Source organism: Marmota flaviventris, chromosome 18 (assembly GCF_047511675.1).
Source record: "Marmota flaviventris isolate mMarFla1 chromosome 18, mMarFla1.hap1, whole genome shotgun sequence".
In the NCBI taxonomy this organism is placed as follows: domain Eukaryota; kingdom Metazoa; phylum Chordata; class Mammalia; order Rodentia; family Sciuridae; genus Marmota; species Marmota flaviventris.
Window position 1 is genome coordinate 3,510,418 of NC_092515.1, and position 26,983 is coordinate 3,537,400.

A 26,983-nucleotide genomic window follows, 5' to 3' on the forward strand; every position below is an offset into this window, starting at 1 on the left:
GTTACTGGTAAAGATATTGAAAATTCTCCTTACACCTAATAATATGGCAGACTTGAATCATACCTCACTATGAATATTTACCAATATTTTCATGCACTGGTGAGTTGTCTTCTCCTTAAGGCTTGGTTGATGATATGTTTCATTGCACTAATTCTGATATTCTTTTCTCAATTTATGCTGAAGAATGATGCTCTGAATTCCAACTGCATATTGGCATACATTCAGTTGCAATTCAAACACAAAGCATGCTTACCTAGGGATGTTCTAGATGTACTTTACACTTTCCTTTAATCAGTAGTGAAAATGAATATTAATGGTGCCTCTGTACTATGCAAAGTTCTCTTTAAAATGCAGCAAATTGACCTTGAGATTTTATGTTATTATGAGGAAATAAGTTGTAGTCAGAACTGATTTGAGGGTGAAATTAATGTCTATTACTTATACTTTTAAGTAGAAGAATTGTCCAGAGAAAAATGGATCTATTTGATATAAACATATAGACAAAAAGATTATGTCTTTGTTCCTTTGAAACCCACAAAAATCATGCAGCTGTTGACTTTGCATTCATGTGTATAATACTCTCTATTAGAATATGGCGTAAAGTTGCCAGTGCCTTAGTCATCTCTAGCATGAAAATTTGCATTGCTATTGTAGTTTTCTGCTTGTTGAAATAGACCCACAGATTTATTCTATGTAAAAACATTATTTTCCCTGTGTAACTGCTTGTGATCTCTACTGTGGATATTTTGCTAAAGCCTTTCCTCCTGCATTTCCTTGTATGAAGATAGGTGGTATAATTTCTGTAATTTTTATAAGGTGGAAAATGTATTTAAAATTTTTCACATATTTTGTGTTTACAATCTTTCTTATCAGTAGGAATTGTCTGATATAATATAAAATGTGATATAAAATGTAATTTATTAAAGAATTTTTCACATTTTTTATATTAAAGTATGTGTTTCCAGTTTATATTCTTTGATGATCACTCAAGTGAGAACTGTGGTGAAATGTTTGGCCACATTCTTCAACTAGGGTTTTTTCTTTTTTAAAATTTTTTCAGTATGGATCCTCTGATGTACAACAGAAAGTAAGGAATGATTAAATGCCTTTGCACAATGTTCACATTTATAGAGTTTCTACACAGTGTGGATATTCTGATGCCTATGAAATCCTGAGTCAGAAATGAAGGTTTTGTGACAATCTTTACAATTCTAGGGTTTCTCTCCAGTATGGATTCTTTGATGAATACCAAGCTGTGAAGATCGAATAAAAGATTTTCCACACTCTTGGCATTTGTATTGTTTCTCTCTAGTGTGGATTCTCTGATGCACAGCAAGATTTGAGGAACGAGCAAAAGCCTTTCCACAACTTTCACATTTGTAGGATTTCTCTCCTGTATGTATTCTCTTATGCACATTTAACATTGTGAAAAGAATGAAAGCTTTGCCACACTCATTACATTTGTGAGGTTTCTCTCCAGTATGGATTTTCTTATGAATAGTAAGCTGTGAAGAATGAATAAAAGCTTTTCCACACTCTTGGCATTTGTAATGTTTCTCTCCAGTGTGGATCCTCTGATGCTTTTTAAAACCTGAGGAAGAAATGAAGGTTTTCCCACAATCTTTACAATTATAGGGTTTCTCACCAGTATGGATTCTCTGATGCACAGCAAGATATGATGAGCTAGAAAAAGCCTTTCCACAACTTTCACATTTGTAGGATTTCTCTCCTGTATGTGTTCTCTTATGCACAATTAAGTTTGAGGAACAAGTGAAAGCTTTGCCACACTCTTTACATCTGTGAGGTTTCTCTCCAGTGTGGATTCTCTGATGCACAGCAAGATATGATGAACTAGCAAAAGCCTTTCCACAACTTTCACATTTGTAGGATTTTGTTCCTGTATGTGTTCTCCTATGCACATTTAAATGTGAGGAACAAATGAAAGCTTTGCCACACTCATTACATTTGTAAGGTTTCTCACCAGTATGGATCCTCTGATGCACATTTAAGGTTGAGGAACGAGTGAAATGTTTGCCACACTCACTACATTTGTGAGGTTTCTCTCCAGTATGGATTCTCTGATGCACAGCAAGAGATGAGGAATGAGTAAAAGCCTTTCCACAACTTTCACATTTGTAGGATTTCTCTCCTGTATGTATTCTCTTATGCACATTTAAGGTTGAGGAATGAATGAAAGGTTTGCCACACTCATTACATTTGTGAGGTTTCTCTCCAGTATGGATTCTCTGATGAATAACATGGCTTGAGGTACATTTAAAGCTCTTTGCACAATGTTTACATTTGTATGGTTTCTCTCCAATATGGAGTAGCTCTGGATGAACAAGTTGTGTGGAACACATATATGCTTTCCCACTTTCTTCAGAATTGTAATGTTTCCCTCCAATGTGGATTCTCTGATGACAAAGCAGTTCTGAGGAAGAAATGTAGGTTTTGCCACATTCTTTACAATTGTAGGTTTTCTCTCCAGCATGGATACTCTTATGCACCTCATGATGTGAGGAACTACTAAAGAAAGTTTTACAATCTTCTATTTCATGAGGTTTCTCTTCATTCTGGATGTTTTGCTGTTGTCCAAGATTTAAACATGGTGGAAGTGATTCATCACATTCCTTGATTTTCCATGGATCTTCTTGGGTGCATATTGTTTTAGGTCCAATTTGGTTTGATGACTCATCAGGGCTTTCCCTGTATTTTTCACTTGTATGTGTGTTGGTCTTTTCCGTGGTATTGATTTTCTCATGCTCTGTACACACTGAGAACTGATTAAATAGTTCACTGTATTTCTTACATTCATAAGATCTGTCTTTCCTCTGGACATTAGGATGGGTAAGAGCTTTTGGCCACTCATTGATGACTTTTGCCCATTTCTCCCACTTGTCATGGTTATGTGTAAAAGGAGATCTCTGTGCGTTAGGTGGATCTGATCCCTGGTTAGGGTCTTCCCATGATTCCTTGTGCTCATGGCTCTCCTGTCCCACAGAACCTCCCTCCAATTTACTTAGGTTACATCGATCAGCAAATACCATGCCAGTTTCATCATTGATGCAAATTTTCTCATAATTACTAATGTGTTCTCTTTCCTGAAGCATCACTGTGTTGACATTGGCCCTCTGAATTTTATCCAAACTGTAGACATTGGAACAGAACTGAAGGAAGTCTTGATGCAGAAATAGTGAACTTTGGATGAACGAATTATCACTCAAATCCCATTGAGATATTTTTTTCATATTTTGGAATCTCTTGTCTCCAGCAATATTTGAATGACAATTCAAGCCAAACTCACAATGTTTCAAATGATGTTTTGCATCATGATCTACATTTCCTTGCTGATTTTCTATGTTGTTTTTCTCAGTGAAGGAATGTTTCATAAGTGGATCTACATACTTACTCCAAGAAGCAAATGAATCCACACGAATTCCTGACACAAAGTCATTACTTTGAGCAGATTCTTGATGTGCATCTTCTCTCCCAGTCCTCTCAGAGGGAGCCACTGCAAAGGGATAAGGTCCATGACATTCTGGCTCCCCTTTACACTTTCTCCCAATTTCTTGTTTAATGAATTGTATATTCTCAAGATTCTTAATTTCATATCTTGTATTTCTCACTTGTTGGAATGAACCTTGTGTATTCTCCTCTGGTAACCATCCAGTAGTTTGCAGGGGAGACATAAATGAAAGAAACGAAAGTTAGAATTTATCCTTCTTACTGGATTCACCTGAACATACCAATGCAATGTGTAAAATTCTATCAACCTGAGAATACCAGGAAGATGAAAAAATAAAAACCTTGACTGCATCCTTCCTCCATAAATATATAATATTAAAATGTATGCATTGAACATATTGCCTTACTGAATACTCTATAAATTGTATTTTCAAGGCTGCGTGTGACAACAGTTCAAACAAGCCACAAAAAGAGGGAAGGAGAGTTGTGTCTATTTCTCCACCACAGATACTTACCCTAAAAATTAGCAGAATACAATGAAGAGAGAATTCCAAAAATGGATCTAATTTCTTTCCTCCTTGGGTTCTTTCTGAAAAATCTGTCCCTGACATAATGTGCCAAAAGAAAATGGGTTTATTGTGGAATACTTGGTGAAAATTGCCAAATGGAGGGAACTAAATAAATTTCCTGACTTAATTCTAAAGAAATGGTGATTGGTGAGATATGTGAACAATGTGCCAAAGAAAATGGGTTTATTTTGGAAGGTGTCTTGAGTTAGATCAGACATGAGGAAATGATTGTAAAAGGAACAGAAAGAATTCCATTGGGAGAAGTTGATTCAGACAAAATGAGAAAGAAAGGTAGATCAGCAATAGGCATCCAGGAAAAGGGTCTCAGAGAAGAAATGAAGAAAGAGGATTGAGAAATCGAGCTCCTGAAGCAGCTGTTTATCAGCACAATGACATCACCCTTACCAGGTCCTAGAAATGACCAACCCTACAATGTACATTCTCTTGGGCCAATAGACCCTCTGTTTTTACCTTTTGTCAATGTAATTTAGAAATCACTTTTCTACAGACTTGTGGAAGGAGGCAAATTAGAGGTGATGTTCCCCTTTCTGAATTCCATACTTAATCAATCATCTATAAGGAAAGATCAAGCTTACAAAACCTATAGATAAAACACACCTATTGAAAATCATCTCCTGGGAATGCTCCCACATTTTGAGCTTTTATTCTCTCTCTTTTTTCTTTTCTTCTTACATTTATTTTTCCTCTTCCTTTGTTTCACTAATTAAGTCCTATTACTATGCTCTCACCCTGTGACTATGGATTTTATTCTTCAAATTTACAAGAAAAAGAACCCATTTGACATCCAAACTCTTTTACAATAGGGATATACTCCTTTGTAAATGAAAAATTACAGACACAAATATTTTAATGAGACATCTTGAGATCAGGATATAAAGTTTCAAAAGTCCCTACTAGTTTTGATTGGTGTCATTTTCCTGTGGATAAAGAAATTTTCTAGATTATAACAGGTATATTTTTGGTTAACTAATTGTTTTCCAATAGGCACATCAGACTATATTCACTTTCCATGTGTAGATTGATTTTTCAAAAGCAAAAGGAACTTGTGCAGTGATGAATCTATTTAATTATTATATATATCCCATCATAATATTTGCATAGCATTTTTTGATAGAATGTTTCAGATTCATTATGTTATTATTTTTCAAGTTGAAAATGTATTGATAGCTCTGGGAAAACAACTGTCTTCATCTTATTCCTACTTTGATGCTACCATTTTATATTCTTTCTGTGAAATCTCCCAAACTATCAAAACCAATAGGCTTTGCCACTAATGTATTCTAAAATGACATGACAGCATTATTAGCACATTCCACGTAAATTTGAGATCTTGAGATATTTTCTTATTTCTGCCTTTTTTCTTCTCTAAGCATTATACCCTTTTAGTCTGTCCATGTTACCATAAATGATAAAATTCACTTTTTTTAACGGCATATCATTTCATTCTATGTGTTTCAGTGTATGTCTGACTCTCTCTCTCTCTCTCTCTCTCTCTCTCTGTATGTGTGTATACATTTCCTATTTATCATACATACTTACAAATAAAATTTCAATATTTCACATTGTGAATAATCATTCAGCAAGCATATGAGTGCAGATATCTCTTGTACATTCTGAATTCATAACTAGTTGGTAAACTCAGTTCTGGTTTTACTCATCACTACAGTAGATGTGTTGTTCATTTTTGAAGAACTGTTCTACTATTAAATGTATAAATAAAATCTCCAGATGTGTTTTTTAAATGTCTAAAGTTCTAAATACATAACAAAAACATTCAAAGAATATGGTGAAAATTGGCAAATGGAGGCAACTAAATAAATTTCCTGACTTAAATTCTAAAGAAATGGTGATTGGTGAGATATGTGAACAATGCCAAATAAATATCTGCGTGATCCACATAGAGCCAAACAAAGAAAAAAACATGAAATCAACTATCAACTAAAAAAATACAAAAATAGAGTAATTTTCATGCTGAAGAATGCAACTAGAAATAAAGTTGAGAAATTCGTAAATACAGAATGAAACTATATTATAATACAAGAACTCAATTCATTCAAACTAGAATAAAAATAATGAAATCATGGTTCACAAATTAAGCTATCCACATTCTTGAAAATATAGCACTGTATTTCATTTTTATATACCAGTATAATGCATAAATAAATAAATAAATTTAATAAATAAATAAATAAACAAATAGGTTCCTTAATTAAGGAAAGACCACAAAAGAAGCAGATAGGGATCAGGAAATGGAGGATGGAAGGGATGGGAAATTATTTGCAACTGAAATGGGAAAATGTGCTTAAGGATACTTATGCATATAATCTAGAGTGCTACAACCCACACATTACAAAATACAGTAGCTTTGACAGATCAGAACTTTACTTCAGGAGGACACACAAAACAGCACCCCATAACAGGAAGTAATCTAACTGCTAACTCAAAGATAATCAGGGACCATTTTCCCTGAACCAGCAGAAACATAGTAGGTATCTGAACACACCAAAGATTAGACTGACCTTCCAAGAATTATATCAGTCTTGACCTGGTATGACCAATAACTCCACACCCAAAGAAACAGAGATAAACCAAGTAATGTTCCAAATCAAGAGAATGAAATGGAAAATCATATACAGGAGGCTTCCAGGACCCCAAACATACAAAATTTCAAAAGACCCACAAATAAGCACAATGTCATAAAAATGATTAACATGCAGACTAACAATAACATTTCAAGGCTCCCTGACTAAAGCAACACATACCATTGAGAGGGAAACCCATCTGATATCTCAACGTAAACCCTCAATGCTAGGAGGTCTTGCAATTATATATACCAATATCTAGAAGACCACAGGGGCACATCCTTGTAACCCTAGATGATCAGGAGTCTGAAGCAGGAAGATCATGAGTTCAAAGCAGCATCAGCAAAAGTAAGGCCCTAAGAAACTCATTGAGGCCCTGTCTCTCAATAAAATACAAAATAGTTCTGGGGATCCAGCTCACTGTTCAGGCACCACTGGGATCAAAACCTAGTACCCACCACTCAATAGAACCCAATATCTGAAAGAAAATGGAGGCCAGAAAAGAACACTGTGACCAGCAAAATTAAGATTCAGAATAGAGATAAATTAAAATTATTCCACAATAAACAAAAGTTAAAAGAATTCACCACTAGAAAGCCTGAAGTACAAATCAGAGTCAATACAGCATTTCATAACGAAGAAGTAAAAAGTAAGTTAAATCCAGCAAAGAGAGAAACTACCCTAAAAGAAATATACCTGATCAATATAGATGCACACATTCTCAATAAAATTCTAGCAAATGGCATATAAAAACATATTCAAAACACAGTGCACCATGCTCAAGAATAGTTCATCCAAGGGATGCCAAGTTGTATCAACATGTCAAAATCAATCAATGCAATTCATCCAATAAATAGACTTAAATACAAGAATCATATGATCATCTCCATTGATGTGGAGGAAGCATTTGACAAAATACAGCATATTTTCATGTTCAAAACCCTAGGAAAACTAGGGAGAATAGTAAAATAATCCAATATTGTAAAGTCATATAAGCTAAACCCAAGGCCTGGTTCATTATAAATGAAGAAATATTGAAAGCATTTCCTCTAGAAACTGAAACAAGTCAGAAAACCCTCATTTATCACATTTATTTAACATCATCCTTGAAACTTGAGCCTGAGCAATTAGACAGAAGGAAAAAATTAAATGAATATGAGTAGGAAAAAAGAACTCAAAGTATCACTATTTGCAGATGACATGCTTAACTGTTTAGAAGGTACAGAAGATTCCATCAGAAAATTTCTGGGACTAGTAGATGAACTGAGCAAAGTTGCAGGAGACAAAATTAACACATAAATCAAATGCATTCTGATAAATCAGTGATGAATCCGCTGAAAAAGAAATTAGAGAAACCTCCCTATCCAAAATATCCTCAAAAAAATAAATGTTTGGAAATCAATCTAACAAAATAGATGAAAGCCCTGTATAAAGAAAACTACAGAATTTTAAAAAAGAAATTAAAGCAGACCTTATAAGATGGAAAGATCTCCCATCCTTTTGGATAGGCAGAATTAACATTAACAAAATGCCTACAGTACCAAATTTTTCATACAGATTTAATGCAATTCCTATTTTTTAAAAAAAATTTTTATTGTTGGCTGTTCAAAACATTACATAGTTCTTGATACATCATTTTTCACACTTTGATTCAAGTGGGTTATGAGCTCCCATTTTTACCCCATATACAGATTGCAGAATCACATCAGTTACACATACATTGATTTACATACTGCCATACTAGTGTCTGTTGTGTTCTGCTGCCTTTCCTATCCTCTACTATCCCCCCTCCCCTCCCCTCCCCTCCCCTCTTCTCTCTCTGCCCCCTCTACTGACATTCATTTGTCCCCCTTGTATTATTTTTCCCTTTCCCCTCACTTCCTCTTGTATGTACTTTTGTATAATTCTGAGGGTCTCCTTCCATTTCCATGCATTTTCCCTTATCTCTCCCTTTCCCTCCCACCTCTCATCCCTGTTTAATGTTAATCTTCTTCTCATGCTCTTCGACCCTACTCTGTTCTTAGTTACTCTCCTTATATCAAAGAAGACATTTGGCATTTGTTTTTTAGGGATTGGCTAGCTTCACTTAGCATAATCTGCTCTAATGCCATCCATTTCCCTGTAAATTCTATGATTTTGTCATTTTTTAATGCAGAGTAATACTCCATTGTGTATAAATGCCACATTTTTTTTATCCATTCATCCATTGAAGGGCATCTAGGTTGGTTCCACAGTCTTGCTATTGTGAATTGTGCTGCTATGAACATCGATGTAGCAGTGTCCCTGTAGCATGCTCTTTTTAGGTCTTTAGGGAATAGACCGAGAAGGGGAATAGCTGGGTCAAATGGTGGCTCCATTCTCAGCTTTCCAAGAAATCTCCATACTGCTTTCCAAATTGGCTGCACCAATTTGCAGTCCCACCAGCAATGTACAAGTGTACCCTTTTCCCCACATCCTCACCAGCACTTGTTGTTGTTTGACTTCATAATGGCTGCCAATCTTACTGGAGTGAGATGGTATCTTAGGGTGGTTTTGATTTGCATTTCTCTGACTGCTAGAGATGGTTAGCATTTTTTCATGTACTTGTTGATTGATTGTATGTCCTCCTCTGAGAAGTGTCTGTTCAGGTCCTTGGCCCATTTGTTGATTGGGTTGTTTGTTCTCTTATTGTCTAATTTTTTGAGTTCTTTGTATACTCTGGATATTAGGGCTCTATCTGAAGTGTGAGGAGTAAAGATTTGTTCCCAGGATGTAGGCTCCCTATTTACCTCTCTTATTGTTTCTTTTGCTGAGAAAAAACTTTTTAGTTTGAGTAAGTCCCATTTGTTGATATTAACTTTTGTGCTATGAGTGTCCTATTGAGGAATTTGGAGCCCGACCCCACAGTATGTAGATCGTAGCCAACTTTTTCTTCCATCAGACGGCGTGTCTCTGATTTGATATCAAGCTCCTTGATCCATTTTGAATTAACTTTTGTGCATGGCGAGAGAAAGGGATTCAGTTTCATTTTGTTGCATATGGATTTCCAGTTTTCCCAGCACCATTTGTTGAAGATGCTATCCTTCCTCCATTGCATGCTTTTAGCCCCTTTATCAAATATAAGATAGTTGTAGTTTTGTGGATTGGTTTCTGTGTCCTCTATTCTGTACCATTGGTCCACTCACCTGTTTTGGTACCAGTACCATGCTGTTTTTGTTACTATTGCTCTGTAGTATAGTTTGAAGTCTGGTATCACTATACCGCCTGATTCACACTTCCCGCTTAGCATTGTTTTTGCTATTCTGGGTCGTTTATTTTTCCATATGAATTTCATGATTGCTTTCTCTATTTCTACAAGAAATGCCGTTGGAATTTTGATTGGCATTGCATTAAACCTATAGAGAACTTTTGGTAATATCACCATTTTGATGATGTTAGTTCTGCCTATCCATGAACAGGGTATATTTTTCCATCTTCTAAGATCTTCTTCTATTTCTCTCTTTAGGGTTCTGTAGTTTTCATTGTATAAGTCTTTCACCTCTTTTGTTAGGTTGATTCCCAAGTATTTTATTTTTTTTGAAAATATTGTGAATGGAGTGGTTGTCTTCATTTCCATTTCAGAGGATTTGTCGCTGATATACAGGAATGCCTTTGATTTATGCGTGTTGATTTTATATCCTGCCACTTTGCTGAATTCATTTATTAGCTCTAATAGTTTCTTTGTAGACCCTTTTGGGTCTGCTAGGTATAGAATCATGTCATCTGCAAATAGTGATAATTTAAGTTCTTCTTTTCCTATTTTGATGCCTTTAATTTCTTTCGTCTGTCTAATTGCTCTGGCCAGTGTTTCGAGAACTATGTTGAACATTAGTGGTGAGAGAGGGCATCCCTGTCTTGTTCCAGATTTTAGAGGGAATGCCTTCAATTTTTCTCCATTCAGAATGATGCTAGCCTGAGGCTTAGCATAGATTGCTTTTACAATATTGAGGTATGTTCCTGTTATCCCTAGTTTTTCTAGAGTTTTGAACATAAAGGGATGCTGTACTTTGTCGAATGCTTTTTCCGCATCTATCGAGATGATCATATGGTTCTTATTTTTAAGTCTATTGATGTGGTGAATAACATTTATTGATTTCCGTATATTGAACCAGCCTTGCATCCCAGGGATGAATCCTACTTGATCATGGTGCACAATTTTTTTGATATGTTTTTGTATCCGATTCGCCAGAATTTTATTGAGGATTTTTGCATCTAGGTTCATTAGAGATATTGGTCTGTAGTTTTCTTTCTTTGAAGTGTCTTTGTCTTGTTTAGGTATCAGGGTGATGTTGGCCTCGTAGAATGAATTTGGAAGTTCTCCCTCTTTTTCTATTTCCTGAAGTAGCTTGAAAAGTATTGGTATTAGTTCCTCTTTAAAGGTTTTGTAAAACTCTGCTGTATACCCATCCGGTGTTGGGCTTTTCTTAGTTGGTAGTCTTTTGATGGTTTCTTCTATTTCCTCAATTGATATTGGTCTGTTTAGGTTGTCTATATCCTCCTGACTCAATCTGGGCAGATCATATGACTTAAGAAATTTATCGATGCCTTCACTATCTTCTAATTTATTGGAGTATAAGGATTCAAAATAATTTTTGATTATCTTCTGTATATCTGAAGTGTCTGTTGTGATATTGCCTTTTTCATCCCGTATGCTAGTAATTTGAGTTCTCTCTCTTCTTCTCTTCGCTAGCATGGCTAAGGGTCTGTCGATTTTGTTTATTTTTTCAAAGAACCAACTTTTAGTTTTGTCAATTTTTTCAATTGTTTCTTTTGTTTCGATTTCATTAATTTCAGCTCTGATTTTAATTATTTCTTGCCTTCTACTTCTTTTGCTGTTGTTTTGCTCTTCTTTTTCTAGGATTTTGAGATGAAGTATGAGATCATTTATTTGTTGGTTTTTTCTTTTTTTAAGGAATGAACTCCAAGCAATGAATTTTCCTCTTAGAACTGCTTTCAATGTGTCCCATAGATTCCGATATGTTGTGTCTGTGTTTTCATTTATCTCTAAGAATTTTTTAATTTCCTCCTTGATGTCTTCTATAACCCATTGATCATTCAGTAACCTATTGTTCATTCTCCAAGTGATGTATGCTTTTTCCTTCCTTCTTTTATCATTGATTTTCAGTTCCATTCCATTATGATCAGATAGGATGCATGGTATTATCTCTACTCCTTTATATGGTCTAAGAGTTTCCCTGTGACATAATATATGATCTATTTTTGAGAAGGATCCATGTGCTGCTGAGAAAAAAGTGTAACTGCTTGATGTTGGGTGGTATATTCTATATATGTCAATTAAGTCTAGGTTATTAATTGTGTTATTGAGTTCTATAGTTTCCTTATTCAACTTTTGTTTGGAAGATCTGTCCAGTGGCGAGAGAGGTGTGTTGAAGTCTCCCACGATTATTGTATGGTGGTCTATTAGACTCTTGAACTTGAGAAGAGTTTGTTTGATGAACATAGCTGCACCATTGTTTGGGACATATATATTTATGATTGTTATGTCTTGTTGGTGTATGGTTCCCTTAAGCAGTATGTAGTGTCCCTCTTTATCCCTTTTGATTAACTTGGGCTTGAAATCTATTTTATTTGATATGAGTATGGGCACTCCTGCTTGTTTCCAAAGTCCATATGAGTGATATGATTTTTCCCAACCTTTCACCTTCAGCCTATGTATGTCTTTTCCTATCAAATGCGTCTCCTGTAGGCAGCATATTGTTGGTTCTTGTTTTGTGATCCATTCTACTAGCCTGTGTCTCTTGATTGGTGAGTTTAAGCCATTAACATTTAGGGTTATTATTGAGATATGGGTTGTTCTTCCAGCCATATTTGTTTATTTCTGTTACTAAACATGGTTTGTTTTCCTCTTTGATTATTTTCCCCCCCTTTACTGTCCTACCTCCCACTGTTGGTTTTCATTGTTATTTTCCATTTCCTCTTCCTGTAATGTTTTGCCAAGGATGTTTTGAAGAGATGGTTTTCTAGCTGCAAATTCTTTTAACTTTTGTTTATCGTGGAAGGTTTTAATTTCATCTTCCATCCTGAAGCTTAATTTCGCTGGAAACACAATTCTTGGTTGGAACCCATTTTCTTTCAGAGTTTGAAATATGTTATTCCAGGATCTTCTAGCTTTCAGAGTCTGTGTTGAAAGATCAGCTGTTATCCTGATTGGCTTACCCCTAAATGTGATCTGCTTCCTTTCTCTTGTAGCTTTTAAAATTCTCTCCTTATTGTGTATGTTGGGCATCTTCATTATAATGTGTCTAGGTGTGGGTCTCTTATGAGTTTGCACATTCGGCGTCCTGTAGGCTTCTAGGATTTGGGATTCTGTCTCATTCTTCAAGTCTGGGAAGTTTTCTCGTATTATTTCATTGAATAGATTGCTCATTCCTTTGGTTTGAAACTCTGTCCCTTCCTGCATCCCAATGACTCTTAAGTTTGGTCTCTTTATGTTATCCCATATTTCTTGGATGTTCTGCTCATGGTTTCTTAACAGTCTTGCTGAGCTGTCTATGTTCTTTTCAAGTTGAAATACTTTATCTTCATTGTATGATGTTCTATCTTCTAAGTGTTCTACTCTGCTGGTAGTATTCTCAATTGAGTTTTTAAGTTGGTTTATTGCTTCCTGCATTTCTAGGATTTCTGTTTGTTTGTTTTTTATAACATCTATCTCCCTGTATAGTTGATCTTTTGCTTCTTGGATTTGTTTATGTAATTCATTGTTGAAGTGATCTTTCATTGTCTGATTTTGCTGTCTGATGTCTTCCTTGAGACTCCAGATCATCTGAAGCATGTATATCCTGAATTCTTTATCTGACATTCCATCTGCTGCAGCTATTACCTCTTCTAACGTTGAGTTGACCTGCATTGCTTGTGGTCCTTTCTTTCCTTGTCTCTTCATACTGTTCGCGTTCCTTTCTACTTGGTGAAACTGTTGTGCTATTGAATTTTCCCCCTATATATTTATATTGGTCTTGTATAGTAGCAAAGTCTCCCTCGCAGGCGCGGGCGGCGGCTCTGCCCCTCCTCCAATTGGGGCAATGTGCCTACCACGCCGGCAGGCCACTGGGCCTGCTGTGCCGGTCGGTAGCAGGTCCGCCTACCTTGCAGGCCGGGCGGCGGCTCTGTCCCTCTGCGGGCCGCTAGGCTTGTTCTGTCGGTGGTCGCAGTTCTGCCTACTTTGCAGGCGCAGGCAACGGCACTGCCCCTCTGCAGGCCTCTGGGGCTGTTCTGCCAGTGGGTCGCAGGTCCGCCTACCTTGCAGGCGCGGGGGGGGCGTGGCTCTACCCTTCCTCAGGCCACTGGGCCTGTTCTGTCTGTCGGTTGCAGGTCTGGCCTGTTCTGTTGGTGGTCACAGTTCCGTCTACCTTGCAGGCATGGGGGGGGGAGGGGGCGGCTCTTCCTCTCAGCAGGCTGCTGCTCCTGTTCTGCCGGTGGGTCTCAGGCCCGCCTACCTTGCAGGAGTGATTGGAAGCTCTGCCCCTCCGCGGGCCACTGGTTGCAATTCCTATTTAAATCCTAATGACATTCTTTATAGAATTAGAACAAGCAATAATGAAATTTATTTAGGAAAAATAAGAGACCGAAAATAGCCAAAAAAAATTTTATCCAAGAATACACATTGGAAAAAAATAGCTTCTTCAACACATGGTGCTGCAAAACTGGGAATCCATATGTAGCAAAATGTGATTAAACACCCCTCTCTCTCATGCTGCACATAAATCAACTGAAAGTGGATCAAGAACTTGGCAATAGCACAGAGACCCTACATGTAATAGAAGTGAAATTGTGCCCAAATCCCTACCATGTGAGCTTAGAAACTGACTTCCCTTACAATACTCCTAAAGAGCCAGAAGTAAAATCAAGAATCACTAAATGGGATAGAATCCAACTAAAAAACTTTTCTCAGCAAGGAAAACAATCAATAGTATAAAGAGAAATTCTAAAGCAGGGTGAAAATCTTAATTACATACACTTCAGTAGGAGTATTAATCTCAAGGAGATATAAGGAACACAAAAATACAAACCACAAAAAAATCAATAAAATGGATAAGAAACAGAACTGATACTTGCAGAAGAAAAAAATACAATCTATCAGTAAATATATAAAAAAATGGTTGATATCTCTCACACTTAGAAAATGCAAATTAAATCTACACTGAGGTTCCATCTCACTCTAGTCAATGGGAATTATCAAGAATACAAGGAACAATAACTGTTGCCAAGAACATGAGGGGGAAAAGGCACACTCATACATTAGTGAAGGGACTTCCAATTAGTGTAACAACTCTAGACAGCAGTATGAAAATTTCTTAGAAAACTTGGAATGGAAGCACAATTTGACACAGTTAATCCACTCCTCATTTTATGATATATATATATATATATATATATATATATATATATATATATATATATATATATCTTACTATCTATCTATTATAGATATATATCTCTAGATATATAGATATCTATCTCTATGTATCTATATAGATAGAGATAAATATACACATCCACACAATGTAATATTACTCAGCCTTACAGAAGAATGACATTATGACTTTTGCTGGTAAATGGATGGAACTGAAGAATATCATGCTAAGTGATATTAAGCCAGTCCCACAAAATGAAAGATCAAGTGTTCTTTATGCTATGTGGTTGCTAACACAAAACAACAGAGGATAGGTGGTATGTGTAGAATTTTATTGGTTTAGACAATGGGGAATGAAGGAAAGGGAGATGAGATGGAAATAGGAAAGATCATAGAATGAAATGGGCAACTTTCCTATTCTCATATGTGAATACTTGACTAGTAAAACTCCACATCATGTTCCACCATAAAAATGGGATGAAAATTGTAATTGGCTGCACCCCAACTATGTATTCCATATCAAAATACAATCAACTGTCCTGTGTACCTAACAACAACAAGAAAGATTATATAGCATATAAGAAAGAAAGATTCTCAGAAAGCATAATTTTTGTTACTACTTAACAATTTTATTTAGTGCTTACATTTATTCCCTCAGCATTATCTTCAAAACTAAACATAAATTTTAAAAGGAACTTAGAAAGATCACAATTGAATAGATTAGTGAGGTAAAAGAGGAAATAAGAAATGTAGAAGTGAAGAAAATGCAAAAAATGAAAAGTCATTTCAATGAAAACACAGATATTCTGAAATAGAATTAAATAGAAATATGGGAGATGAAAACTCAATAAATCAAATGAAAAATCTATTGACAGCATCATCAATAGATTAGGTAACAGAGAAGACAGAGTCTCAAAATATAAACACAAAATAATAATCTTGAAAATATAGCCAACAATAAACATGTTAAGAGAAAGTGACATGGAAATTTTTTTTAAAAAATATGTTCTATCATTAAGAGACCAAATCTAAGAATTGGTGGTGTAGCAGATGGTGCCAAATTCTAACTAAGCAGGTGTGCATTGTTTTCAATGAACTAATGTCAGAAAATTTTGAGAGCCTTAGGAATAAGATACTTAACACCCTTAAATTCACAACATCAAAAAGACCCTCTCCCAGACACATGCCTAATCTATGGAAAAAAGATACAGTTTTTAAAGCCACATTTAGAAGTAAGCAAATTAGGATTTAAACCTCTTTTTGAGTCCACACCCTGTAAGTCAGGAGGGATTAGAATAATATATATCAACCCCTTAAGTTAAGGTGATGCTTAGCAAGATTACTATATCAATCAAAATTATCCTTCATAAATTGTAGAGGAAAAACCTTCCATGATAAGCAGAAATAAAAAGGAAATCATAGTCAACAAGTGTACATAGCCAAACACACTTGGTGAAATGTTTCATACAGAAATGGGTAAAAATAAAAAATTAAAAAGCCAATATAGGGATGAATTTCACAAGAAGAATAATTAAGAAGAGGAGAATCATGTCTAGAATAAAAATTAGATTCAAATCAAATGGCAGGAAATAAAAATCATCTCAGTAGGTTTCAAGTAATGATATAAGCTCTCCAAAGACACAGGTTGACAGCATTAAAAACAAGACACACTTATAGGTTGTTGACTAGAGACTCACTCTACAGGCAAAGCCACCCACAGGCTTCAGGTGAAGGGCGGAGATCATACACCATGGAAATGGGGACTGAAGGCAAGCAGGGGTAGCTCTTCCCATATGAGAGAAAGTAGACTGTGGGTGAAAATTATCACAGGAGACAAAGAAGGCACTTCATACTGGTTCAGGGAATCACTCACAACAACACAATGAGGATAAATAGTTATCCCCAGAGATTGGTCTACCATCTACATAAGAAATAAAAACTCTGCCCCGTGCTGTGACACACACCTGTAATCCCAGTGGCTCTGGAGGCTAAGACAGGAGCATCATAAGCTCAAAGCCAGCCCCAATAAAAGGAAGATGCTAAGCAATTCAGTGAGACACAGTAACTAAATAAAATACAAATAGTGCTGGGTACGAGGCTCAGTGGTCGAGTGCCAGTGAGTTCAAAACCGGTATTCTACCTAAAAAATAAAAATAAATAAAACTTCTACTGAATATAATAAGTCAAGTGGACCCCATGGAATGCTACTGGGTGATTTCAACAGACCTCTCTCACTACTAGATAGGTCGGCAGGACATAAGCTAAATATAGTCCCTTCAGAACTAGAAAATATGATGAATGAAATGAAGCTAACAGATATCTATACAATACTATATCCTTAAGAATCCAAATTCACTGTCCTTTTGTCCTTTTAGAGATGAAACCATCTCTAAAATAGGTCATATGTAGGAGGACATGAATCAAGTTTAGCATATATAGAAAAATAAGGAAAATATCTGCCACATGATCACATTATAATAGAAATTAGAAATTAACAAGACAGAAAAGAGGAATCATTCTATCACTTGGAGAGGAATGAGGAATAGATCAGAGAAGAAATTATTGTAAAATCACAAAAGAAGTCCCAGAAACGAATGAGAAGAGAGATTCAAGGTGTCAAGATCTCTGGGACAATATTAAGAGAGTTCTAAGAGGATACTTCCTAGCACTGAATACCGACATTGACAAAACAGAAATAAAGCCATCCAGAGCCACAGAGCTGCAACCCAGTGGGCTGGAGTGTGCCTGCACTGCAAGGAGCCTGCCGTGCCAGTTCAGGATTGAAGTGTGGCAAGCCAGGGGCTAGGCTAGTCACAGCCCTCTGATCGGACCAATTGAGGCAACCAGGCATGGACCCAGTGGGGTGCCCCCTCCACACAGGGCAGCAGATGGAACCCAGAACATCCATGATGGAAGGACATTAACCTTCCGTGTCCCTGTGATCAGTAGGAAAGTAAAATGGGACAAACCTGAATTGGATAGCAGGACCAACCAATGGTCTTAGTACATTTGCAAACCCTGATGAACATCAATTTGGAGCAATAGTGTAAGTACCTTTCCAAACACAATTTGGCATAAAATTGGATCAATAGCATAGGTAATTTTTCAAACTCTGATTAGCATTAACTGGAACCAATACCATGACCCAAGAGCTACATAAAGCTCAGACTATCACACTCATGGGGAAAGCCCTATTGGAGACTCCTCTTGCCCTTGCCATTGTTGTTTCTATTCTTCACACTTCAATAAACCTTCTCATTTCACTATTGCCTTCCCTTCTGCAGTGAAACGCATTCTTTGAATGTGGGAGACAAGAACCTGGAATAAATTTGCCAGAGAGCTGCTGGAGTCTAGTGCAACAGTGGAGGGCCCCGCCCCATTTAGAGCTGCAGTACTGAGAACTACAACATGCCTCTCATGGTGGTGGAGAAGGATTGGGCTTCGCTGCCTGTTACCTTCAGAACAGATGACAGCAGGCATGTCATCTGTGATTAGCTGCAAACACTAAAAGGGACTTTCTTGGCTGCAGAGACCTGCAGCTTGCACAGGACCCACCCACAAACTGAAGAAAATTGAGTTTCACCTCCAACTCTGGTTTCATTTTATGGAACCCATCACTGACCTCTTCAAAAGGGTTAGTGAAAAGGACCAAGAGAACTGTCTCCTTCTTTTCTACAGTTCTCTAATCCTTTTAGAAAAATCTCTGATTCTACCTAAAATACCAGACACCTGTCCACCAATGAAAAGTTCCTAATGGGATCCTGGTCTAGAGGCATCTGTGACAGGCTTATAAGGAGAGTCATATAAAGTCCCCTTTCTCCCTGATGGAGGAGTGATTGCCAAGCTCTGCTTCAGCTTCTCTCTGTGAAACATGAAAGAGTTTGACAGTTCACTTCAAGCATCTGCTCCTTTCTTTCACTTTCTGACTCACTTGGCCTGAGTGGAGGGTGCCCTCATGTGCTGGTACCTTGGATCCTGAGACAAAGCCTTAGTCTGACCTGAGGTCCTTGGAAAAACCTGAAACCACTGATCCCCAGAGTCTGAGTGAAGCAGTTTCTGTCTCTCTCCACTCTACCTCTCAGGTGCACCACTCAACCATTGCAGACCCAAGTTTCTTATGCCCCCCCCACCCCAAATATTTTACTAGGACACGCAAATCATATTATTGGGAATTTACAAGTTCCTGAGTGTCTTTTAGTACTCAAACCCTGTTCTTGTTCCTGGAATGCTCCCAATCACGAGGAGGGCCCAATTTCCTGCATTTCCATTCCTGCCAATTTCACTAGGAAAGAAAACAACTTGCATCTCATGACTGTAATGGCTCCAAGATATTTTGTCCACTGCCACCATACTCACTAGGTTAAATGTGGATAGCAGAGACCATCACCTACTTCTCTCCTCTGGGACTGCAACTTGGAGCCTGTTACATCCCTGGATCTTCCTTTTTAAAATTTTATTTGTAGACAGACATACTATCTTTTGTGAAAAATTTTGTTTTTTTCATGTGTTTCTGGGGATCAAACCCAGTGCCTTGTGAATTCTAGTCAAGAGCTCTATCCCCAAGCCTAAGCCTCAACCCTGGCTCTTTCTTTATACAACAAATAGAACACAACTTTCGTGACCCTAATTATGATTATGATAGCAAATATAGCTTTTTGGTTGATTTCTTTTCTTAAACACTGGTGATGAGGGAAGTGAACCTACCACCATGGAGGATAAGTGTCCATCTCAGACTGCAAAGGCATTCTCTCTGCCTGGGTCATACTACAAAAATCTGTGACTAAATATTTGAATTTCTAAAGGATTCTGATAGACAGTGTATAATTTGTCCATTATCAGTGGAAATAAAATACCTGGCAAAAAGCTAGCAAATCTTTGTTTCCTGTCTGTTTTGTGTAAATCTGTGCACAGTTTCCTATTGAATGTCATGTCTACATATACGGTTGAGTCCACACATCACTTATATGGTACAAAATTGGCTCATACATTTAAAAAATGGATACAAAGAACTTTCAGTTCAGGTGACTTAAGGAAAATGTCAATAACAATGATAATTTAAATTGGTTAAAGCAAAGATGACTTTGACATTACTAACTTACCTGTTTTTCAAGGTAGGCAGCCAGTTATGCCAAGTTAGTTTCTATATACAGTGTTTAGATTTGCCAGGTGTGGCTGGGCACACTTGTTATTGCAGAATCTCAGGAGGCTGAGGCAAGAGGATTGCAAGTTCCAAGCCAGCCTCAGCAACTTAGTGAGGCCCTAAGCAACGTAGCAAACTCTGTCTCAAAATAAAAATTAAAAGGGCTGAGTATGTGGATGAGTGGTTAATTGCCTCTGGCTTTAATTCCTGATACCAAAAAACAGAAAGTGCAATGTCCATCATTTAAAGGGGTTTCTTTGGCAGAAATAACTGAGTTAAAATGTGATCTAGCCTTGTCTGATATCTTGGTTTTTCAAGGGTAACCTAAAGTTCTAAACTAAACATTTCTTCATGAATGTCTGTTAACAGATATACCTAGTGCTTATTTATCAAGAAAATCTCTTGTGTCAGCAGTGCTGTCTTTTATACATTCAACATTTTTAAACCTGACTTATATCTGCTGGCTTGGAATAATCGTCTAATTTGTTAATGTTTAGCAGTACTACTACTTCTAGGAAAACAACCTGAATTACGAAAATAAGTCATCATCTATAGGACAGATGAAAATAATGCCGACTTCCAGTATGGATACTGACTCTAATTAAACAAGGGATAACTGTAAAATTACATAGATTGAAATTCAAACCCAGTACCCCTATTTCAAGGCTGGTGAAACTGTTCTGCTCAATATTGAAAACTGAAACTTGGAGGCCTACATCAAAGGACTCAAAGAGATTAAAAAAAAAAAAATTCATATTTTGGTCCCTGCCCTGGAATGTAACCTGTAAGTGGAAACATAAACTGTCTCAGATCTCAAAAGTGAGGAAACCAGGGAGGTAATAAAGGGAAGGTTATTATACAATATTGCCTGATAACTATCATGAGTGGCTCTGCCAGAGTCCCAAGTTTGTTCTAAGACAATTTGAGATCTACAAATTTCCTAAATTGCTACATAAGTAAACCCAATATTTCTCACTGATATGATTATTGATTATTTAGTCCAAATAATCATCTAGAAAAAAAATGAAAGGCATTGAGGAAAAAGAATAAGAAAAAGTGAGAAAAGTAGAATTAAAATGACTGAAATTTCATATAATCATACATAAATATATCACAGTGAATCCCAACATCAAGCATGTCCACAAGACAATAATTTCAAAAAGAAAACTATAAATAAATTGCATAAAGATCATTAAGGTAAAGTGATGAGAGGGGGGAATGGAGAGAGTTGGCAGAGCTTTTGGGAACGGAATTTACAGATTATATTGCAAACTTTGTGATACTGTCAAAATATATCCTAAAGTTTTATATAACTAAAAAGAATTCACAAAAGATATAATACATATGTGTAATTCCTGGTCAACTTTTCCAAGAGAGCCACATATAACACAGCTAAATGGAATCCCTGTATCAAACAGGTAACAGAAATTTAGAAAGCTATTTGCAAATTCAGATATTATTTGATATAGTAAATATAGCTAAGGAGTATGTGTAACAAATCATGAAAACTAAATTATGTATATTTCAGAATATTTTATCTGTATAACATACATAGAAATATATATAAATTATAACATAAATAACAATATATAAAACATATCATTTGTACATAATATATAATATTCATTTATGTATAATAATTGTATATAGGCATATGCATATACACACAACATTAACTCTGATAATGTTTCCATAGACTTCAATGTCCACAGAAAAACTAAATTGTGTCTGTGTGTGTGTGTGTGTGTGTGTTTCTAACAGCTCTGTTAATGCTTCCAAAGTCTTAAATAGTCTCCCCTCACAAACCACTGGTATGCTATGCTATGCCCTGATTAAGCTCTAATTAGTTACCCATATTTATGGTTTTCAGGGACTGGCTAGTAGATGCCCGTTGTGTAAGTGTTGTACATAAAAGGCATTACTGCCATGTTTATTGTTGTGTTAACCTGATCTCTGCCTCAATTATGCTGCATCCAGTTCTTGGCCAACTGTCAACATGAACCTCTGACCTGCCATAATATGCAAGATACCCAAGCAAGAAATGCCCTAACAAATTCCAAACCCAAGCTCTCCTACTACTGATGATCCATAAACAGGTCTCTATAGGAAGAGCTTGACTGCCATCCCTCTTTTGAGGTCCCTTTTAAGCCTGAAGTAGCCAGAACAGTCATTACCCCTCTCCCTAACGGTACTTTGGGGCACTTCCTAAGAAGTGAAGAATGAAGTCATCCCAGAGCAGCAGAGCAGTGACCCCCATGGTTGGAGCAGGAGCCATGGCAGTTCATGCCAGCATGGGCCTGAGGTCCAACACACCAGGGTGATGCAATCCAGGCAACACCAGAGTGTCCCACCGAGGAAGGCTGGCCTGGATCTGGTGTGGAAGCCTGCTCCACTCAACACCACAGATACAACACCGAGTATCCACAAACTGAGGACTTTAACCTCCTGCTTCCCAATGAGCAGTGGGAAAACAAAAGTGGGTTAGACCTGAATGAGAATGTAAGAAAAACCCATGGTATTAACATTTTTCCAAACTCTCATTAGCGTATATGTGAACCAACAGCCATAGGAGCTTTACAAACTCTGATCCGCATCAATTTGTACCAACAACTATGACCAAAGAGCTAAGAAAACCCTAGGCTAGTGCAATCAGGTCAACCACTACTGGGATCCTCTCTGGCCCCTGCAAGAGTCCACTCCTGTTCTTCAAACTCAAATACAACCTATTGCTTTCATTCTTGCTTTCTTTTTTTCTCGTGCATCTTATTCTTCAAATTTTAAAGGCAAGAAGCTAGAGAGAAGTTGATGGTCAGCTACTGGAGTCTATTGTATGATGGAGGGCACTGTCCCCATTTAGTGATACAAAACTGAGACCTGACACATGCCACTTAGGAGTAGTGGAGAAGAATCAGGTTTTGTCAGCCACAACCCTAAGAGTTGATGCCCGCAGGCTTCTCCTACTGTGATTAACTGCTAACAATATAAGTCTTTCTTGGCTGCAGAAGACTCCTGGTTGCACAGGCCCTGCCTGCCAACAGAAGCAAAAAATCCAGTTTCATTTCAAACTCTATTTTTAGAAAGACCCCAAAGAAATAATCAACTCTTACAACATAAGCCCTTCCAAGAATAACAAAACATTATTTCAAAATAAAAAGAAAAAATAATAGTAAAACTCAGAGCTAAAATTAATGAAAATGGGAATAAAAATATAAATGGAAGGATTAATGCAATAAAGGGTTCATTCATTGTAAAGATGAACATCATTTTAAACCCATAGACAAACCAACCTAAAAGAGATAAAAGATCCTAATCAGCAAAATTTCAAAAAAAAGGAATTATGAAAAACACTTGTGAAATTTATAAGATTCTTACAAACTTTTTTGAAAATATGCACATTCCAAAAAAGTGGAAAATCTAGATGATATTGACAAACTTTTATACATACAAAACCTATCCAAATGTGCCCTTGATACACAGAAAATATAAAAGAACCAATATCAAAAAATGAGATTGAAGCAGCTATTAAATTCTTTCCAACACAGAAAATATCAGGATCAAATGGATTCTCAGTGAAATTTATCTATAAATTTAGAGAAGAATTAATACAAGTTCTCCTCAAATTTTCCATGAAACACAAATGTAGGACACACTACCAAACTGAATATATGTACTCTATTTCACCCAGATACCAAAACCAAATATAAATCAAGAAAAAAACTTCAGTGCCTGCATCCCTGATGAACATAGATAGAAAAAAATTAAATAAAATATTTGAAAACAGCATCCAAGTACACAGGAAAGAGGTCAGGATGAATGAGGTCAAAATCAAGTGTATTTTAATTCAGAGATGCGTGTTTGATTGAACATGCACAAATCAGTAACTATAAATGGATCACACCAACAGAATTAAGGAAAAGAAGAGCAGAATCATCTGAATCAATGCAGAAAAAGCATTTTAATAAATCTAGCACTCATTCCTGGTGAAACTCATGAAAAACATTCAGCAAACGTGCAGGAACAAAATCAATACTATATGTATAAATCAAACACTTTTCTATACTCTAATAATGAATCTGCAGGAAAAGGAAGAAAACTATTCCATTCACAATAACCTCATAAAATATGTAATTCTAGAAATAAATTTAACAAGGAAGATGCAAACCTCCACAAGGAATGTGAAAGGTAACTGAAGGAAGAAACAGAAGATGTGAAGTGAGAAACACCTCCCGTGTTCTTGAATGGGCAGAAATGATGTGTGAAGAGGGAATTACTACCAAAAATTTCATACAACCTTGACATAATCCATATCAAAACACTAATAAAAATTTTCAGAGAAATAAACCCAAAATGACATCAGAACAGAAATGTAGATCAGTAGAATAAAATAGAAGATATGGACACAAATCCACATAAATTTAATTATCTGATACTTTAGAAAGTTTTGAAAAACAAAGGGAGAAAATGTAGCCTTCTTAAAAACTAAGGGCTAGGGTAAATGGATATCCATAAGTGAAAAGTGAAACAATATCCCTATATTTCTCACTGCAAAAAAATTGAAGTCAAAGTTGATAAATAATCTAGGAATTATACCAAAATCCTGCAACTAATAAAATAAAACACAGATTCAAAATTCTATCTTATTTCTTCAGGCTCCAACTTTCTTAGCAAGCCTCATAAAAGTTCACGAAATAAAACCAAGTAGGAGAGAATCAAATTGAAAAATTCTGTGCACAGTAAAGTAAATCATTAAGAGTGGGAAGAGAGAACCAGGGAATGTGAGAACATCTTTGCCAAGTATGATTCTGACAAAAATCGTTAACACAATGTGTAAAAAGAAAAGAAAACCTCACCAAGAATTCAAACTACTCTACCAATAAATGAGTCAAAGTGCCAAAGATATGTGTCACAAAAGAATAAACCCAAATAACCAAAAAATTGTCTGAAATATGATCATCATCCCTACCTACTGAAGAAGTAGAAAGCAAAACAACATTGAGATTTCAACTCACTCCAGTTAGAATGGCAATCATTAAGAATACAGATAAATAATGGATGTGACTGAGAATGGAAGAGTAAGGGTCATTGTTTGTTGGACTGCAAGGAAGTATGACCACTCTGGAAGGAAGCATGTGGAATCCTGAAAAGACAAGGAATGGACTCACCATGTGACTACTCCTTCATATTTACCCCAAACCTAAAATTATCTTGACACCGACACTTCAGTATACCAACAAAAGTTATAACAGCAGTTTATGTAACCAGACCATATGACTATGAGCCCATAAACGAACAAAAAAAGTGATTTACACACACACACACACACACACACACACACACACATTACACACAGTGGAGTTAACAGTCATTAAAAAAGAAAATAATTGCATTTTGAATTCATGTATGAAACTGAAGAGAAGCAAGCAAAGTGACTTATACAAACTCAAAAGTAAAATATTCAGTCTCGTAGATGAAATAAAGAGTAAAATAAGTGAAAAAATGGAGGGACCTCATAAAATACCAGGGAGGTCAGCAGAGTAGAAAAAGTAGATTGAGGGAATGGATGAGAAAATGGAAAAGTGAGGCATAGAGCCCAGTAAAGCTCACATTTCAGTACATCTATAAATCCCAACTAGTGAAGAATAGAAAGACAGAGGGAAGGAGAGCAAGGTAGAGAAAATGGAATGGGGCTAGAGAGGAGGGGAGGTTAAGAGGAACTCCTGGAGATTAAATGAGAGAAAATTAAAGTCCATGCAGTTAGGAGAAAAATGAATCCTATTCATGTGCCGCTAATGTAGAAATGCAAATTCAGGACGTGTGCCATAGTGTTATATGCTAAGTTACTCCAGTTTCCAGAAACAGAGAATAAAATCTGCAGACCACGACCAAAAGTGAGTAAGATAAAATAAGTCAAAGTGTTTTCAAATTAAGGAATTTCCAGTTTTAGTTGGATATCCGATATCTGAGAACCTTCATACAGAGTATTCTCTGAAATGTTTGGCAAAGCCAGGCAGGTGCCCTGAGGATGTGTCAGTGAAGCATTGTGAAACAGAGGCGTTCTCACCCACAAAGACAAGGTTCCTGAAGTTCTCCAGCATCACATCCTTGTACAAAGCCCGCTGAGCAGGGTTTAGGCACTTCCACTCCTCCTCGGAGAATCTTATGACCACATCCCTGAATGTCAGCACACCCTGAGAAGAAATCATACTTTGGTCATGTGTCCTGCAGCAGAGTTCATTACCACCCCAACATGAGATGAGAAGATGAAGGAACTGGTTCCTATGTAGGATCCATGTTGTGACTTTGATATGACAAGCTTTCTCAGCTACAGTGTATCAAGTGTAGTACCCAAGGCAGCAGTGTTCACAAGTGGGTCTTGGTGAGGTGAGTGGATCATTGGGGCTCTAGCATGGAACAGGTAAATTGATGGATTCATAATTAATGGGCTATATGGAGGTGATGGAAACCTAAGAGGTTGGATCTAGTTAGAAAAATGTACCTGAATTGACTGTTTGAATGGTGTATTTATTCCTTGCTCTTCCTTACGCTCCCCTCCCCCCATTTCTCTGTCCGGAGTCCATGAGTTGAGCTGCTCTGTTCTACAGTGGCTGCCTTCCATGATGTTCGCCTCCACAAAGGCATCCACGCAATGGATCTGGACATGCACTGAGACCATGAATCTAGTCAAATAAATCCACCTTCCTTTGAGTTGATGTGTCATAGGAATTTTGTTATGGCACTGGAAAGCACACCACCTAACTTAGAAAATAAATCTTAAATGTAATAAGATTCACTAACATACTACATAAAGACATAAATG

At 36.7% G+C, this 26,983-nt stretch overlaps 1 protein-coding gene across 1 annotated transcript; it reads right to left on the reverse strand.

Annotated features, from left to right (window-relative positions):
• Window positions 1-1,211: 1,211 nt before the first annotated feature.
• On the reverse strand, window positions 1,212-26,839 carry LOC114084074 (zinc finger protein 726-like). The gene is made up of 6 exons (XM_071604921.1): window positions 26,663-26,839; window positions 26,228-26,354; window positions 3,410-3,511; window positions 2,375-3,178; window positions 1,453-2,332; window positions 1,212-1,368 (listed from the first exon to the last, which is right to left on the reverse strand). The coding sequence occupies exons 1-6, from the start codon at window positions 26,837-26,839 to the stop codon at window positions 1,212-1,214; spliced, it is 2,247 nt and encodes a 748-aa protein (XP_071461022.1).
• Between the last annotated feature and the right edge of the window lie 144 nt (window positions 26,840-26,983).

What these genes read in the sequence shown, in the direction of transcription:
- LOC114084074 (XM_071604921.1), bottom strand. Translation starts at nt 26,839, where the DNA reads ATGGTCTCAGTGCATGTCCAGATCCATTGCGTGGATGCCTTTGTGGAG. An exon ending in CATTCAAACAGTCAATTCAG is followed by an intron (nt 26,355 to 26,662) that starts GTACATTTTTCT and finishes ATTTCTTCTCAG; the next exon opens with GGTGTGCTGACATTCAGGGA. An exon ending in ACATTACAATTCTGAAGAAA is followed by an intron (nt 2,333 to 2,374) that starts GTGGGAAAGCAT and finishes TTGTTCATCCAG; the next exon opens with AGCTACTCCATATTGGAGAG.